The following is a 19,088-nucleotide window of genomic DNA, read 5'->3' as shown; positions in this document are numbered from 1 at the left end:
CTTCACTTGGTGTGTCCAATTGGCGCCAATTAGCACGAGAAAGAAACGATTAGCGCGCTTTGTTGAACTCGGCCAAAATCGCGTTGGCGGTTATCGCGCCAATTAAGAAGAAGAAGAACTTAACGAAAAATTTGCGTGCGAAAGCAACAACGAAGTTATCGAGCAAGATTCGTCGCAAACGAGTATGGCTATAGCTCATTAGACTAGTATACCTCACTGCCTTACAAACACAAGTACTTTAAGGCAGCTCCATTCCCGCGGTGCCAATATATGTTTATTTATACCAGTTGCTTCATCTATTCGCCATTTGTTAACGCTTGGCGAAAAGAAGAGGCCTTATGTTGAGACTAATAGAAGTTTGCTTAGTTGGCCAATGGACAACTTTCCTCGACTTTTAACTGCTGCTCAATAGGAGGAGAGAGTGGTTTTTGCCCACTATTTTATTCCAAAACGAAAAAAATACAAATTCAATGTTAGGAAGGGTCCACGGCAATAATCAGAAGACTACTAATGCAGTTAATATCGAAGCAACAAACCCAAAATGACAATTTGGAAAGCTGATTTTCGAAACAAATCGAAATTAATGATAATTATTTCGAAAATTAAAAGAATACAGTTTTTTTTCTATTCTTGCAGTCTACTAGTTCGCTGGTTAGTCCCCTGCTATACCATTGGGTAGTCAAAAAAGTCTTTTCGTATTTCTAACCAAACTTCAACTCATTTTTTTATATTGTATTTATAATGAACTTTATTAAACCAAATATGTACCATTTTGGTCGACCACCTTTTGCCATTTTTCTTCTAGAGACATTATTCCATCAGTGTAAAACTTTTGTGGTTTCTCGGCGAAAAACTGCGACAAGTAATTTTCACAGGCTTCTCTTGAAGCCAACTTTACTCCATTAAGGAAGTTCTGCATTGACCGAAACAAATAGCAGTCCGATGGTGCAAGGTCAGGGCTATATGGTGGATGCATCAAAACTTCCCAGCCAAGCTCTTCCAGTTCTTGCCGAGTCATCAAAGATGTGTGTGGCCTAGCGTTGTCCTGATGGAAGACGACGCTCTTTCTGTTGTTGACAGTAAAGTGTATAATCAATTGTTCGAGCAGGCTCGAGCAGCTCATAGTGGATGATTCCTTTGCAATCCCACCAAACACACAGCATAACCTTTCGAGGCGTCAATCCTGGCTTTGCGACCATTTGTTGAGCTTCACTACCCTTGCACCATGATCTTTGTCGCACATTATTGTCGTATTTGATCCACCTTACGTCTCCTGTTACCATTCACTTCAGAAATGGTTCGATTTCATTTCGTTTCAGCAAAGAATCGCAGATGTTAATTTGGTCCATTAAATTTTTCACAGACAATTCATGTGGTACCCAAACATCGAACTTCTTTTTGTAACCAGCCTTTTTTAAATGGCTCAAAACCGTTTGATGATGAATGTTTAGTACCTTGGCGATATAATGGCAGCTTATGTGACGGTCCTGGTCAATCTTTTCCATAATTTCATGGACTTTTTCAACGATAGGTCGACCGGAGCGAGGTGCATCTTACACATCGAAATTTCCAGAATGGAAGCGAGCGAACCATTGATGTGCTACACGAACTGATACAGCATCGTCTCCGTAAACTTCACAAATTTCATTGGTGGCTTGCGTGGCATTCTTCCCTTTTTTATACAAAAATTTCAAAATATAGCGAATTTCTTCATTATTTGCACTCATATTTGAACAGCTATAGCTTTTTTTCAACTTCTCCGAATTTAATTTTCTTTTGGTTAAATGAAGCTTAAAATGCCACCTTTCTAACACCATATGATATGACACAATGTGATTGTTAGCACTGGAGATAGATGACTTCAACGACATCTTTTAACAAAATACGAAAAGACTTTTTCGACTACCCAATATATAGAAATGTCAAAAGTGTATGTGTATGTATCTTATGTACTTTGACAGTTGGTTTTGTCCTTAAAAAAAAAAAGTCACATAAAGGATTTTCTAATAAGAGGTGTTATTTTGATATTCAAAGAAAAATTCTATTTTCTAATATATTTGATCGGATATTTATTTCATTATAAAGGAAGGTATGCCGTTAATAGTGGAAAATAACACCGCGACCACGCTTACAATATCCTTTTCATGAAATTTTCGATAACCGAATTGCAAAGTGGCTGCCCTATGTCCTCGATAGCCTCACGAATTCCACCTGGGCTGTTGGCGTAGACCTTCTCTTTCACGTAACCCCAAAGAAAAAAGTCACAAGGTGTTAAATCACAAGATCTCGGTGATCTCCCAGCTTGATTTTCGAAAAAGTAAGATCAAATGACTCCGCCGGACCATAAACCGCACCAAACAGTCACTTTGAGGATAGAGAGACTTTTCAACAATAACTATTGGATTTTCTGGGCCCCAGATTCGACAATTTTACTTGTTGACGAAGCCACCGAGATGAAAATGGCCCTCATCACTCAATATGATTTTTCAATGGAATTCCGGATAATTTTCATGCATTTCAACGATCCAGTCAGCAAAAGCACGACGTTGTTGATGATCGGCCGGCCTGAGTTCTTGTGTTAACTGGAGTTTATAAGCCTTAAGACCCAAATCTTTATGCAAAATACGGTGTAATGACGTTTGTGGAATGCCTTATTCTAAAGAACGACGAGGAATGGACAAACCAGGGTTTTCTTCAACACCTTCCGCTACAAAAGCAATATTTTCGGCTGTTCTTGAGTGACGTGCACGGGTTTTATTCTTCACATCACCAACTTGTCCCAACAGCTCGAATTTTTTCACCAATTTCTGTATTGCGGTCCGGTGCTTCTCGATGACCCAAAAATGTTCCAGTTTTACGAACCGTCTCTGACCATTTATATAGTGAATTTTAATAATTTCAATGCGTTGTTTAAGCATGTATCGTTCCATTTTTGTTAATGGCGTAGTTTCTACTTGTCAAATATCAAAAAATGACAGCTTCAAAAGTGACTTTCAAAATAACACCTGTTATTGGAAAACCCTTTATATACTACTCAGCCAATTAAGCCTTTGTTCTCGACAGCAAAACAGGTGCCCGATTCGCCGATAGCCAATCGACGCCATGCACTTTTCCACTCACAAACTTTAATGACTCACTATCGCATTTAAACGCTGGGAAATTACTTGTCTAATCAATTCATATTAGTTTCGTCAGTTATTTTGTCCGTTCGATGCACATTTTAATCACCATTAATCCAAATCCCAGCGGTCCAGTGCATGTTTGTGTGTACCCAAATGTACCTACAGGCTAATATATGTATGTATTAATTTTCTGTACTTACACATCTATGTGGATAATTAAGCAGAAGATGTACAAAGTGTGTATGTACTTATGTGAGCGCTTTGTTTACTCATTTGCATATCTATGTAATACGGCTGGATGTCCGTTAAGTGGCTGCATCGGGTCAATTAATATTTTATAAATATCAGTATATAATGGGGATGCAAAAGATAGCGGTCTTTTTTAAGCTCCAAAATCTCGGAATCATTTGCGAGCAATCCCGTTTTTTTCGGGATTTGTTATTTTTATGAAAAATTTGAAATAGGGACAGAAAAAGTCTTTTTTATAGCAAAAAAGCAACACTTATCATAAAAAAAACTTTGTGTTTAAAGCACTTTTGTTCTAGAAAGCTTCTGAGTTTTCTATGTTCAACGTTCAACTCTTCAAATTACTTTTTTCATTTTCAATTTATAATATACAGGGTGCGCCATCTTTTATGTCGGTATGTAAACGCTGAATAACTTTGTCATTTACCAACCGATCGACTTCAACGTACATGTTTTCGATACATCAATTCAGTACAATTTCAACCATGGATCGCTTTCCGCTGAAAAAACGCGCTGAAGTAGTGACGACGCTATACATCGAAAATAGTCGTTCTATTGTTCTAACTCAACGCGCATATCGCAAAAAGTATAGCGGCAAACAGGCACCGTCTGACAATACCATTCGTCGTTTGGTGTCGAATTTTTTTGAGTACAAGACAATAGGAGATCGTCAACATACCGTTCATCAACGACCAAGACGTTCTAATGAACTTGTTGAAGCAGTGAGGGAGAGCTTTGCCCAGCAGAGCGTTGCCGTCTCGTCGTCGCGCTCTGCATTTTGGCATCAGTGAAACCACAATGCGTTGCATTTTAAAGGATGATTTAAATTTGTTTCCGTATAAAGTGCAATTGACACAAAGAATATTGCCGACAGACCATTCACGTCGCTTAGAATACGGTCAAACAATCGCTCGAATGGTTGACACTGAATCCAATTTTTGGAAGCAAATTTTAATGACTGGCGAGGCACATTTTAACCTCTCTGGCAGTGTGAATAAACAAAATTGCCACATTTGGGGAACTGAGAATCCACACGAGACCCATGAAACGCCATTGCATGTCCGGGAAGTAACTGTTACGGCCGGCATTTGCGCCAAAAACTATCATTGGCCATATTTTTACCGAGAAAACGAAACGGTCGATGGAAACCGATATCGATGGATGTTGGCTCATTATGTCTGCCCACACATGCGTGAGAGACGTTTAGACGGTTACTGGTTTCAACAAGACGGTGCGCATACCACACTGCGAATGAAATGAATGAAAGAATTGAATTTCTGCAATGAAAATTCCCGGGACGTCTAGTGTCAAAAAGAGGCGACACCGACTGGCCTCCCAGATCACCTGACTAAAGATCTCCAAGACATTGAAAGTGAGTTAGTAGCTTTTCGACGCGTTGGGAATAATCAGAACTTTTTTATTCCTCAAAAAATGTTGAGCAAACCAAACAAACTCATTCTGTGCGGGTTTCTCGACATCTGTCAAAACGTCCATAAAATTGGAGAGTTTTATTAAAGATTTTATCTGTGGGCCATCGAAAATTCCCGATTCTATCTTTGCTGGACTTAGTTCTGGAAACTTTTTTGGTAGAAAAAGGAAACAGTTTCCGTTTTTGTCAAGACCTTTTGCAAATTGTTTTATAAGTTTTAGATTTATGTGTAATGGGGTAAAATTGGTAAAATTATACGATCCCTTGATACTAGATGTGGGTTTATCACGCTCTGTTGACCGGGAACTAGCGTTTTCCGAGTAGGGCAATCTTTTTTAATGCAATGTTGTGTTCTAGCTCTAATGTCCCAAAAGTAAAGAAAAAAGGGATACTTTAAGTAAAAACTTTGATGGCCTAGAAGAAAGTTTACCATTAATCGACACATATGAGTCAGTTGTATTCCACATATTTAATTTTATCTAAAACCAGGGCAACAGTTTTATATTCTTCTTTTTATTAGTAGAATGTACAAAAGGCAACCACCCAAATTTAAAGAGAAGAGAAGGCATTTTAGACTCCGTTTTGATGAGTCAATGAATAAACGCCACTGATTGGAAACGTAATTTTGTAATCCCATTGTAGCGATTAAACCGGGATATCTTTACAAAATACAAAGTCATCTTCTTCAGCTAAATATTTCAGAAGATTTTGTTCTTTTCTGCGGTAATAAGAAATTTTAGTTTCCTTTGTTACTAACTTTCTTTATTTTAGCCCAGAAGCGAAAAGTTCAGAAGCAGTCTTTGATAGGCCCACATCTGTGATAAGCTCGTTTAAAGCATCTTGGTTCAATGGTCTTGGGTTTTCCAGGTCATATTCAAAGTTTCTATCCATACAGTCAGTATTCGCTTTTAAATGCATAAGTTCCTCCTGCGATGGACCAGCTTGCGACTCAGGTGATATTAAAGGGCTTAACACACGTCTATATGCCGATCGTATGCAAAAATATTCCCATTTGGCGCGATTTTTCCGGTTAATGCCAGTTGTGTTAGCCAAACAAAAATAACAGTCATCGTGGTCGTTCACGAGTTCTTTCCAGACCATAGCAGTTTCGTACCCAAATCTATTAATTTTCTTCTTTGTCCACAATCGTAGACACTCAACGCATATTTTGCATGCCTTTTGAGGAATCCATGACATACGAGTACATATTTTCCATTTCCATCGGGTGACCGAAGTAATTTTTGTAAGCCTTAATTACGAACGGTGTCACATTTAATTAGTATTCTTTAAACATATACTTTTTGCAAATAAAACAAAATTGTTTTGGATCATTCACACGAACTCGTCTTGACGATGCCATGCCAAATTATAATAATAAAACTATTTTTTATAATTTTTCAGCAAACGAGCAATAAAAAACATTGAATTATTAACGAAAGCTATATCTCGTAGACAGAAGCTGTCACAAATTAATTGAGCGTATATTCCGTATATTCAGCGACGTCAAATTAGTTAACGTCAAGTGATAAACGTAGATCACATGACAAAAGCTGGAATCTTGTTGGCCAGAGTTATTAATTATTATATCGCAGGTAGGGCTTCGCAAACAATATTGATGCAATTTTCTGGAGTTAAGTTGTTGCTAAATAATAAATATCTAAACCACGGAACTAGTCCCGATATTCCGGGAGTGTAGTATCGAAATCCCGAAGTTTGCGGGATTTCAAAAAATCTGTCATCTCTTGTACATATGTATGCAGTACATTTGCAATATATGGTTGAGCGCTTCGCTTGCACTTTTTCCGTCATAATTATACGGCCACAAGTTTTTTACGGAACGTTTTTTTTCACATATTTGCTTTTATACATTTTGTCCATCATTGTTTTCTGCACCAATTTTTTTTTGCTAAATTTTTATATCCTTTTTTTCCTGATTGTGTTTGCATGTCATTTATTGCGTTAAAATGGAAATAAGCTTCTATCGCCATTTGAGAATACGAATTTTTGCTTTAAGTTTTTTATTTTTAGTTGGATGCGTTTAATTATTGGCTACAATCAATTGTTTTTAGACAATTATTTAAAAAAGGAAAAAAAAGGTTTTAATGAAAATTTATATTCCACGTATTTATTAAATGTTACAATTACAATTTAAATACATCTATACATTCTATAATATCGTTAAAGCGGTTTATAAGGATTTACACCATTCTAGAAAATTAATTGTACTGTATATACACTTTTTCACAATATTTGATAAATAAAAAGGCGACATTTACTCTAAATGTCCACATTTAATGAAATACTTAAAATGACGCCTTTAAACGATTGAAACAAGCTTGATTGCCAATACTACCAGAAAATTCTTATTTATCTAAGATAGCATATTGGTATCTTACGATGGTAAACATTGATAAAAAATGTTTATTTTCCAAACAGCGGAAGCAAAATACTTCGATAAGTCAATAATTTTGTTGATTCATAAGTTCGTTTTTTCTATTCGCACTGTATAAGTCGTATGTAACACTTTCGTCATGAAAAAGTTCCTCATAAAAAATGTCTGTCGTTCGGAAATTGCTTGAAACTGTAGGTTCCTCCATTTGCGGAACAACAAGACGCACACCACATATAGGAGTAGGAGCTCGGACAAACACCCAAAGAGGGCGTATATGCCATTTATATATATATATAACATTTTTATTTGGCACAATGTATATTTATTGCTGAATATACGTCGAAATTCTATGAGCTCCCAAATTTTCTTTGCCATCCAAGAGTACCCGGATCAAAAAGGAAATTCTTTTATGTTTTCATACTTTGGAAAATTCTCTTTTTTGTGCATTCATAGAATCGACAATGGTACAGGGTGGTCTAACTTTGTAGTTTTTGGTATTTAGGTAATTTAAATCGACTAATAGAGTAAACTTTGATTTTGAACTTGGAACACAATCTCATTCTACCGACTTTCAGGGCTTGCTTTATGGAAGCCTATTCTGCTTATTTTGGTTGTCAATTTTTTATTTTTCAATACATTCGCACCATAGCTGTTGTAGCCGAGGCGGTTGATACGTAACTAACAGCCGAGAGTAACCTGATTCGAAATCCCAGGTATTAAATACAAATCATAAAACGTTTTTTCTAACAGTGATCGCCCCGCGGCAGGTAATGGCAAACCTCCGAGTGTATTACTGTAATAAGAATAGGAGCCCCTTTTTTTCTTAAAAAAAGGGTCAAACAAAGTTCAGCTTAACTATGTGAACTGTTTCGGTATCAATTATATTAGTAAATATCATTTATCTTATGACAATTGTTGAAATGTTGAAAATGAGCTGAATTTTTCAAAAATGAAATGTTGATATTATTCTCAGTGGCTTTCATTTCCTTGGCTTATGTATTTTTATAATTTTTTCATTACTTCTTATTTTTATATGGTATATACCTAAGTGATTATTATCTTCATATGTTCATGCGTATACATGTCAAATTGAAGCGTAATATCAAAAATACAGGTGTATATGCTTAAATCCGCTGATTGCTCGTAGATGGCGTTAGTGAGCATATCAAGTTACCATAGAAATGCCATATTTTTTTTTGCATGGGTTCGACACTTGTTTACATCAATCACTGCACATCATCAGTGATTTCATACAGCAACACACTTTTTTCCTTGCGTAATTATGTTTAATTTTGTGCCAAAAAAAGAGCATATGCGGGAAGCTCTACTTTTTTGCTTTAATTTGAAGAAATCGGCTGCCGAATCGCATCGAATGCTTGTGGAGGCCTATGGTGACAGTGCATTATCGAAAACAACTTGCAGAGACTGGTTTCGTCGGTTCAGAGACGGCCATTTTGACTTGAGTGACAAGAAGCGTGAAAATCGGCCCAGAAAAGTTGAGGACCATGAATTGCAGGCTCTTTTGGATGAGGACGATACCCAATCGCAAAAAATGCTTGCCGAGCAGTTAGGTGTCACTCAACCAGCCATTTCCATGCGTTTACGTGTCATGGGAAAGGTCCAAAAAGTCGGAAAATGGGTACCCCATGAATTGAACGATAGACAGATGGAGCGACGCCAAAACACATGCGAAATCTTGCTGGCTAGGCATAAAAGAAAGTCGTTCCTGCATCTTGTGGTGACTAGCGATGAAAAGTGGATATACTTTGAGAATCCTAAACGAAAAAAATCATGGGTCGATCCCGGCCAACCATCAAATTGCGCCGTGCTTTGCGTGAAAAAAGGCCTCGTTATGAACAAAGACATGAGAAGCTGATTTTCCTCCACGACAATGCCCCATCGCACACGTCAAGAATGGTCCAAAACTACTTGGAGACAATCAATTGGGAGGTGCTACCTCATCCCGCTTATTCACCAGACCTGGCCCCTTCGGACTATCATCTGTTTTCATCGATGGGTCACGCGCTCGCCGAACAGCACTTCGATTCGTACGAAGATGTCCGGAAATGGCTTGACGAGTGGTTCGCCTCGAAAGATGAAGAATTCTTTTGGCGTGGTATACACAAATTGCCCGAGAGATGGGAAAAATGTATAGCTAGCGAGTGCAAATACTTTGAATAAATTATTTTTTTGCTTTCTATAAAAAAAATGGTTTTTTTTTTTACTAAAAAACAGTGGATTTAAGCTTATACACCTATATAATTCGGCTCGGAAAAGTAAGTTTTTCCGGTGACTTAGTATAACTTTGAAATCTTATATTACCATTTCTTTCGATTTTTATTTCTCCAAATTTTAACTTTTGAAACGTCTCTGGAAGTTTGGCGTAATATCAGTCCTCAACAGCGCCTCAAAACAATAGTTCAAAGGAATTAAATCGCAATTTGATCTGTCACAATAAAAAAAAACAAAAAAGACCACACTGCAAGTTATATTTTGTGTATATATTCTATTCGCTCCCAGGAATTTTCCAACTTTCCAAATTTAAAATTGTATTATATTATTCGTAGCTATTACCCTCCATTTGTGGAAAAACTTCTAAATACACGCCAAAATTAGGAGGAGGAGCTCAATCAAACACGCGCTAATTATAAATACATATATATATTACCAGTTAATATAACTGCAATTTTGATGCAATTCTAATGCAGTGAACAGCACGAAAAATATCATGGAATATAGTGTATTTGTTTATTTATTTATCAGTACTTAGTTTGAGCCAAATTGCCGAGAATGCACACATAAAAGATGAGAAGGTGCAAATGCAAATTGAAAATTTTTTCTCGTTGGTCACTAACAATGCTGAAACGCACTCACCAGAGAATGTCAATGACGTTAATGTTGATGACATTAACATTCTCTGCTTTTACCGTGGAAATTTAACAGAAGCAGCTACAATGGCGAAAAATGTTAGGTTCAATGTTGTCAAACAGAAAATTTGTTAAATTCAATGTTAGCAAACAGAAATAATCGACCTGAGTGTTTATCAACATGTAAACGAATAAAGAGAGATGCGTGCAAGCTCAACGAAGAAAATAAAAAAAAGTCGTCTTCAAATTGCTCCTCAGCATCTCGCCCGCCTTCGAGCAACACTCGGTCATAAACAATGCTTTTTTTACCGAATCGTTACAGGAGATGAGAAATGGTGCTTATACATCAATATGAAGCAAAGAAAGAAGTGAGTGGCTACAGGAGATACGCCAAAAACGAGCGTCAAGCCGGATCTTCATCCAAAGAAAATGATGGAACTAGGGGGCATGGTACACTGGGAAATGCTCGAAAAGAATGCCACGGGGAACAAGGAGCTCTACATTGCCCAACTACACAGCGTGAATGAGGTTGTTTGACTGAAAGTACCTGATCGACATGGCCAAACCATACTCCTTCATGACAACACCAGGCCCCATGTTGCACAAATCGTCAAAGCCGCACTCCAAAAGCTCGAATGGGAGGCCTTTCAACATCCGTCGTATTCTCCGACCGATTGCCATCTTTTCCGCTCCCTCTCAAGCCATATGAGGGCGTAACCTTCGTAACCTTTGACACCAGACCAAGCGATTTTTGGCGCAACGGCATCAATAAATTGGTCGAGAGGTGGGAAAAGGTTCTAAACAGCAACAGCGAATATATTATTGATTAACTTATTGACATAATTATAGTTTTTTGTTTAAATAAAAGTTTTCGATAGACGCGCTACGAACTTATTCCCCAACCTAATAATATCCGGCATATGTCCGCCGCGGCTACGAGTTACATAACCCATTCGAACAGTCCAATTTTCGACTACTTTTACCAATAAATCTGAATAATGAATCTAAATGAGGAAAATCAGTAAAAATGCGACACAAACGATGATCGTTTGGCTTCAGTTCTTGCACGAGCTGTTTTTATAGGCACGTAAGCTAAAACCCTTACGTAAAAGTTTCCACGTAGTCGAAGGACAAAGGCCAACAAGTTGAGAATGATGACGTATCGACATTTCACTTTGCTCTATGAACTTTGCGAACAGATTTATTTTTTTTCAAAGTAAATTTGCGCATTTCATAATGACGTGCCAAACCTTACTGAACAGAAATGTCAACTCAGCTGTCAGACCATAGCTAAAAAAGATACGAAGTGAAGTAAGACACAAAACATTAAATTCGCAATTGTGCAATGTGAACACTGCCATGCTTTTTATTGTCAGCATTTGAGACATTTGCAAAATTAATATTAATTAATTTCTTTTCCACAGTTAGTTCTATTTATTTGTATAGTACTTTCATTTTTAGGTATTGCAATTACGGAAAATTGTAGGAAATGTTGTAGGAACTTGAAAAAGTATTTCCATTTAAGGGAATAAGGTTTTGTACACTTTTACTAAGAATAGATTATTTTGCAAAGTGCGAAATTTTTTTTTTCATTCTTCATCTGATAAAGTACAATATCCTTGATTTATGGAGTAAAACAGCATAATTTTACATTAATTTTAGATTCACTCCTATAAACATTAGCATACTTTTTATTTTCAACTAAATAAATTTGCTGTGTGTCTGTCCCATGTGCAGGGCCCGTAATTAAAATTCATCATTTACAATTTTTGTAAAAACAATTTTTTATCACTAAAAGTGGCGGTGAAGTGAACTTTCCTAATTACAAATTGATGTTCATATTCGTCAGTTGCGTTAACAGCCGCGCTTATCAGTCAGTGTAGCAGCAGCAATGCCTCGCTACATTGAGTGTCAAGTTCGTACAAATTAACGGAGCAAACTTCCGCCACGGCCATATGTTCACAAAGTTTCCGCGAGGCAGTCCAAATTAACAATTTGAAACTCGCGGTTTCTTGTGTCGGTTTCTTGCAAATTTGCATTTTTTGTTCTTCAAAATTTTCCAATGTTTAAACTCCGATGCCTATTAGCAATAACAATCGCTGCTTGTGCTCTATCATGGATCCAGGGCGTAAACGCTTTTTCGGGCTTAGATCTTGCGCGCATAGTGGGTGGCTCATCGGCTCGGAACATTGATGTACCATATATCGTATCGCTGAGGTTTTATAATACACACTTTTGTGGCGGTTCAATCATCAACGAACGCACCGTACTTACGGCAGCTCATTGTCTGCGAGGCCTCGATTTTAGTAATGTGCGTGTGCATGCGGGCACAAAGACACGATCTACAAAAGAGGGTGTTTTGGTTGACGTTTTGGCTGTACATTACGATCGTCGCTTCAACAGCGATACCATGGACTATGATATTGGTCTGGTGCGTTTGGCTAGTGCACTGACTTTTAGCTTGCGCATACAGCCAATTGCTTTGCCCACAGAAGGCGAATTGGTTTTGGATGGTGACGTAGCTTTGGTGGCAGGATGGGGATTTACAACGCCTAAGGGACGTGCAGCCTACGCATTGCAATACGCTCGTGTGCCAATTGTCAATCAAGCTTTGTGTAATCAGCAGCTGAATGGTTATGTGACGGATCGAATGATTTGCGCTGGCTATGCTAAAGGTGGCATCGATGCATGTCAAATGGACTCAGGTGGTCCGCTTGTGGTGGACGAGAAACTCGTGGGTATTGTGTCGTGGGGATATGGATGTGCGCAGCCAAATAAGCCTGGCGTTTACTCGCGCGTCGCAGAGTTGATAACCTGGGTAGAGAGAACATTGGCAGATAATTATGCGGATAGCATTCCAAGGGACAAGAAATAAAGACATATGAATAGTACGCTGAAAAATAAAAATTTTATGGTGGAACTTCCTAAAATAAAAATTTGTGAAATCCAATTATATTTTCTTGAATTTTAATACCTTATACAGAGTGTCCGGTGGCAGAATTAGGAATTAAAAGTTAAATTAAAAAATTATCATGAATCATAATAGTTTATTTCAATAAATACTACTGTGGGCAAAAAGTACGGTGAATTTATTTGTCCAACTTCGCGGGACTAAAATTTCGCTCTAGTTATTTTTTTCAAGAGTTGACAGCACTGTTAATAACATCTGGACCAACTTTCATGTGAATGTCATTATCAGTAATATATTTACGCTTGTGTTTCCCAAACGGCCAAGAGTGCATTTTTCGATTTTTACAATGTCTGATTAGATTGAGCAGAGAAGTGCCATCAAATTTTGTTTGCGGAATGAAATTTCGGCTGCGGAAACGTTTAGCATGTTCCAGAAGGCATTTGGTGATTCGACCATGTCGCAGAAAAATGTTTATAAGTGGTACAAAGACTTCAAAGAGGGTCGAGAACGTGTTGATGACTTGGAGCGCTCCGGACGACCATCGACGTCAACAGATGATCAACACGTCAATAAAGTGAAGGAGTTAGTGCTCAAAAATGGTCGGTTAACTGTTAAAGACCTTACTGATATGATCGGAATATTAAAAGGATCTGTGAAAACCATTTTGAAAGACCATTTGGGCCTACGAAAAGTCAAATCTCGTTTGGTACCGAAAACTCTTAATTTCTTGGAAAAAAGTTGTCGCGTTGATGTGGACAAGCTCAAATGCATCATTACGGGAGATGAGACTTGGATTTATGCTTACGACCCTGAAACAACCGACCAATCAAGCGAATATCGTGCTAAAGGCGAGGCCAGACCGAAAAGAGCACGTCAAAGTCGTTCAAAAATAAAGGTCATGATGACAGTTTCTTCCGATTTTCGTGGTGTGGTGCACTATGAATTCCATCCACCTGGCCAAACTGTTAATAAGGAATATTATTTGAGCGATATGCGTCGTTTACGTGAAGCAATGCGTCTAAAAAGACGGGAATTATGGGCCGAGAACTCTTGGTTTTTGCATCACGATAATGCACCGTCTCACACTGCACTCGTTCTTCGTGACCATTTCGCCAAAAATTCCACGCATATCGTTCCGTAACCACCGTATTCGCTTGATTTGGCTCCGTGTGACTTCAGGCTATTCTCAAAACTCAAGAGACCACTCCGGGGAACGCGTTCGAGTCGATTGAGGAGATAAAAGCTGAATCGAAGAAGGTGCTGATGGCTATACCGAAAATGGACTATTTGGCATGTTTCGGGGATTGGAAAAATCGTGGGCATAAGTGTATTTCATTTTGAAGGGGATGAAAGTGAATTAAAAGAATAAATACAGATTTTTCATTTTACAACCAAATTCACCTTACTTTTTGCCCACAGTAGTATTTCAAAAAAGGCAAGTGCGGATTTTAGTTTTTATAAATTATTTCCTATAAATGTTGACCGTTACGTCGGATACGCTCTTGGAATCTAACCTCCTTACTCCGTTCCATTCACTGGAGAAGTGGTGTCGAAATGTCATTCGCTTTGTGAACGATATTTTCTTTTAGTACTGTGATAGTCGCAGGCTTATCACTTTGTTAGGGAAGAAATCACGCAGTATTTCTATGGTCTCAATAGCCGTGTGCAGCTTGACGCCGTTTTACTGAAATTCTGTGCGCGTGTTGAAGAACGGATCTTTTCTTATTATTGGCAGAAAATAATCGTTCAACATGCGCCAGTAAAAGACACCGTTCACAGAAATTGTTTGCTCTTGACTATTTTTATTTGAGAAACTTTAAATTTAGAATCTAATTCTGTCACCGTACACCCGCACATAAGCCGACCGGGGCAAGCATAAGTTGTTTAAATACTGCAATTTTTGGCCCTTAAAATTTTATTTATGCGACTAAGAAAGCAAAAAATTAAATCGGTACGTTGCTCACGGCTGCAGGGTCCGGCACTCCAAGCGTAACCAGGCCATACATTTAGTTTGGAAAATTACTCTTATCAAATTCAAAACAAAAAAAGTATAAAAAAAATACAAAACTTAGAATCAATTTACTTTTGTTCGATATGACCACCTTTTGCCTTGACTATGGCCTTGAGACTGTCCAGAAACGAATCCCAAGCTGCCCGAACATGACTTGCAGGTATTTTGGCCAACTCGCGGACAATGGCTTTTTTCAGCGCCTCGAGACTAGTGAATCTTTTAGATTGGGCCTTGATCTCCAAAATGGCTCAAAAAGAAAAAAAACATCGGACTCGCGTCTGGTGCGGAACGTTGTTTCTTAGCCATTCTGGGTTCACTCGAGCTTTGTGAGATGGTTCCGAGTCCTGGTGAAATATCCATGGTCTGCCACCAAAATGTTTGTCTGCCCAAGGCTTCAAAGCAACCTCCAGAATGCTTTCCCGTAAATATTTCGAATTTACCTTGACGCCAGGCTCAATGAAAACTATTAGAGAGCGCCCATCTGCGGTTACAGCGTCCCAAACCACTACCTGTGGCGGGTGCTGCCTCCTGGTGCCCAATCGATGACTTAAATGCTCGTATTAACGGTCGATGAAATAAACCCTATCGTTTTGGGAGTTTACTAATTTGCTCATCAGAAAACACAATGTTAACGAATTGACCGCTTTGGGCCAAGCGAAGCAATTCCTTCGCTCTCTCAAGACTGACTTGTTGCTGTTTTGGTTTGAGATCATGCGCCTTTTCGATCTTTTACGCTTGACTTTGAGATCGTTTTTCAGTATACGGCGGATGCTACGGCCATTTGTTTGGTTCTTCGGATTTCGCTCAGGTCCCATCTTCACTTTTTGAGCCATTTCACGTGACGCTGCAGTCGTTTGGTGACCACCTCCATGACGTTTCGCGATACTACCAGTATCATTGTAACGAGTAATGGTGCGATAAACAAAAACTTTATTTAAGGTGCTCGAGCTCACGAAAAATCGCTGGTTGTTATTTTCCAGCCAAAAATTATGTAATCACTCTATTACATTTCAAATCTATTACTGCGTGAAATAAAAGAAAATTAAAAGTTTAACCTAAAACTTGTTTGGATACCACCAAAGATATCAGTTTAGATATTCAGGCTTTCCTATCTTCAAATTTTCCATTTGACCCTAACGTCTTAATTTGGTGAGATTGACAACCGTAATTAACATCTTTCTTCATTATACCCCACTGCCGGCTCCCAAAGCATTTGGCATTCAAAATCGGCATTAGCATATATTTAAAACTCGCAATGTATAATAACTTTACTGCTTCTTTTATATATTTTCTTTCCATTAGAACTTCAAATCCCTCCTTAAAATGGGTTTTTTTAGCAAGAAGTTTTTAAACGCAAATTTTGCATCTTTTGGTTTCAGTTTTTTAAGAGCACAAACTAATTTGCGTTAATTATTTCGTTCTCTTTTTTTATACCAATACTCGTTATGTTAAAATGTCGAAGGATCACAGAAATCCAACCTTATCTGATCCGAAAAAAATGTAACTTAATCGAAATTGTCATCGTCGAAAATACCACAAGTGACAAAAATATCTGATACCTGAGCGCAGAGCTGTAAAGTATTCATTCATTTGTAACTAAATACCAGCTAATTACAAGCACTATGTAATTAAAAAAGAAAAAAAAAAATTCCTAGCATAATTACTTTTTATTTTTTTGTCATTGGTAACGCCCGCGAATTTTTATTTAATTTGCAAATATTCGCAACATACTTACTTAACTTACGTTTAGACTATCAGTCTAACTTATAGTTCTCAAACGAAAAATCTTTATTCGCCAAAGAAATATTTTATATTTTAATTACAAACAAACGAGGATCGGAAACTAACGGAGTAAATTATTAATTGTTTAAAAATTGCATTAAATCTCAATTTAATGATTGACAGGCAGAAAGTTATAATTCAGTTCAAATGGTCTTGCCTCAAGCCGTTTATGAAAATTTATCCTTCGAATACATCCGAACAATGGAGATGTTGCGTCTTGTCTAACAGCTCTCCTTGTCGATAATATAATTCATTTAGTATTCAATTACCTCACTAATGATGAGGCTGTTCATTTTGAACAAAAGAGGTAAATCCATTAACTTATTTACAACATATACGAGGGCAGGCTGATAAGTATCTCTACTGATACCTCCCAAGAACATTAGTTCATGGATGCCCCAAATTAGGATGTTTGATTTTCTCATTTAACGACTTTAATTAATTGAAGCAAAGCTCTCGCTATGGTTCCGTTGTTGAATGCATGGAAATTGATAATAAGCACGAAAAAGGCCACATTTTATTCATACGAAGGATGCGGAGCCAATTGTTAGCGCAATTAACTGTGTTTTCCCACTGCTTGAAAGTGTCCATTCGTTCGCGTTTTTAGTGATTGATGTGAGTAAACGTGCTGCCTATATTGTTGATATCTTCTTAATTGTATCTAGCGAATACGAAAATATTTACGTACAAACCTTTGAGGACACCACTACAATTTCATGGCAGTAGCGTTAACGGTTCAGGAGTGGATGCCGAACATACATAGAGGGTATTTCGAGTTACTGTTTGACACATTTTGCTGCCACTGTTCGATGTCATCTCTTTTGAGCTCAATTTCGCTTGTATAAAAATAATTAAAATCCTCCACCAAAATGGTAGATCTGTGAAAACCAAATTTTATAAAATTATGAATATTTTTGGTACTTCTGCCGCATCGAAAATTCCTTAATTTCATCCAAAGGAAAACCGGAGGTTTTTGTAAAAAAAAAAATCATCTTAAATGTAAGGTTCACGAGCTTCCTTTAACCCTCCCTGAAATATAATTCAGAAGCAAACTTTCAAATCGCCGATGCAGGTGCAACTTTTTTGTTGTCCACCCCAGAACCTTACACTTTCTTGTGTTGTACGGTGTAGTTAGACGATTCGAAATACAGTAAAAGAGACCGTAACATTTGTTGTTTTGTCTTCTACATTTTATTGAGCTGCCATATCGTCACCCATATGATTTATTGGTCAAAACGAAAAAAAGTAGGTTATCGGCCTCAACGCTGGTACCACAGTTGGATTAAAAATTGTAGGTTGTTTGAATGGAAATGGGAAGGCTTTTGAGCAAAATAAACATCAAAAATTAGTTTTTAGTATCAAAATAGCCACATACGAGCATTTCCTTCCAAAAATATTTAGAAAAAAAAAATTTGATTGTGTATTAATAACAAAAACTCAAAATAAAAAGGCCTAAATTCCTGTTAGAGCTATGCTTTTACAGCTGATTTCTTCTAAAAAAGTTTTGTACAAAAAAATGTGTTAAGTACAAAGTGCTTTTTAATATTGTTTTTTTTTGGCTTAAAAGGGGATGCTTCTGTCTCTGAAATTTATTTGCCAACAATGCCGGAATTATCGGGACTAAAAAAATACGTGATTCCCAGACATCCCTGAATGAGGGTGCAATGTGAATCTGAGTTATGAATTTTCGGGTATGCCGATTGTAGATAGGTATTGGCGTTATGTGGCTTCAGCAATCTAATATTGATTGAAACAGCAATTCGTGGATAGAATATATTGTTTTTATGTAATTGTACTTGTAATGTATTATTTTTATAATTTATGTATTAAAAAGAAACGCAGCACTAGCTTTAGTGAAAAAAGCTGCAGGTTGCAACTGATATTAAGCCCTCTAGCAGAGAGTGTTTAGCAAAACAAACATCAAAAATCACGAGAAATTAGTATCCAAAAAACCACATACACTCTGCAGAAAAAGTTTGCATTCATACATCTGTCTTATTTCCTTTCATCCAAAAATGACTTATCTTATATCAAATTTCACATCCTATGTTTATTGCTTGCAATCTGGCAACACCATTATTTATCGATAAATTTACAACAAAAACTCATTCGACAGCGTATTCCTCGTGTCATAAAAGTTTTATAAGTATAAGGAAAGTTGTATTTTTACTTGTTTTCGGAAAAGCAACAATTTAACACGGGTTTTATTCTATTCAATTTATTTTCAAATTTAAAATATACATTGTCACCTAAAGCAAATGAAATAAGCCGCTGTGAAAGGGAAATTATGGCTAAATTTTTCAAAACATCAAATATATATCGTGAAAT

The 19,088-nt window shown here is 37.3% G+C and overlaps 1 protein-coding gene across 1 annotated transcript; it reads left to right on the top strand.

Moving 5' to 3' along the window:
- The first annotated feature begins 11,988 nt into the window (after positions 1-11,988).
- On the top strand, positions 11,989-12,937 carry LOC129237861 (trypsin-3-like). Its single transcript, XM_054872823.1, has one exon. It carries the CDS (start codon positions 12,119-12,121, stop codon positions 12,929-12,931), a length of 813 nt encoding a protein of 270 aa, XP_054728798.1. The 5' UTR covers positions 11,989-12,118; the 3' UTR covers positions 12,932-12,937.
- The last annotated feature ends 6,151 nt before the right edge of the window (positions 12,938-19,088 follow it).

Source organism: Anastrepha obliqua, chromosome 2 (assembly GCF_027943255.1).
Source record: "Anastrepha obliqua isolate idAnaObli1 chromosome 2, idAnaObli1_1.0, whole genome shotgun sequence".
Taxonomy (NCBI): Eukaryota; Metazoa; Arthropoda; class Insecta; order Diptera; family Tephritidae; genus Anastrepha; species Anastrepha obliqua.
This window is presented reverse-complemented; position numbering and strand designations above follow the sequence as displayed.

Excerpts from the sequence above, each read along its gene's own strand:
- LOC129237861 (XM_054872823.1), top strand. The coding sequence starts at position 12,119 with ATGTTTAAACTCCGATGCCTATTAGCAATAACAATCGCTGCTTGTGCT.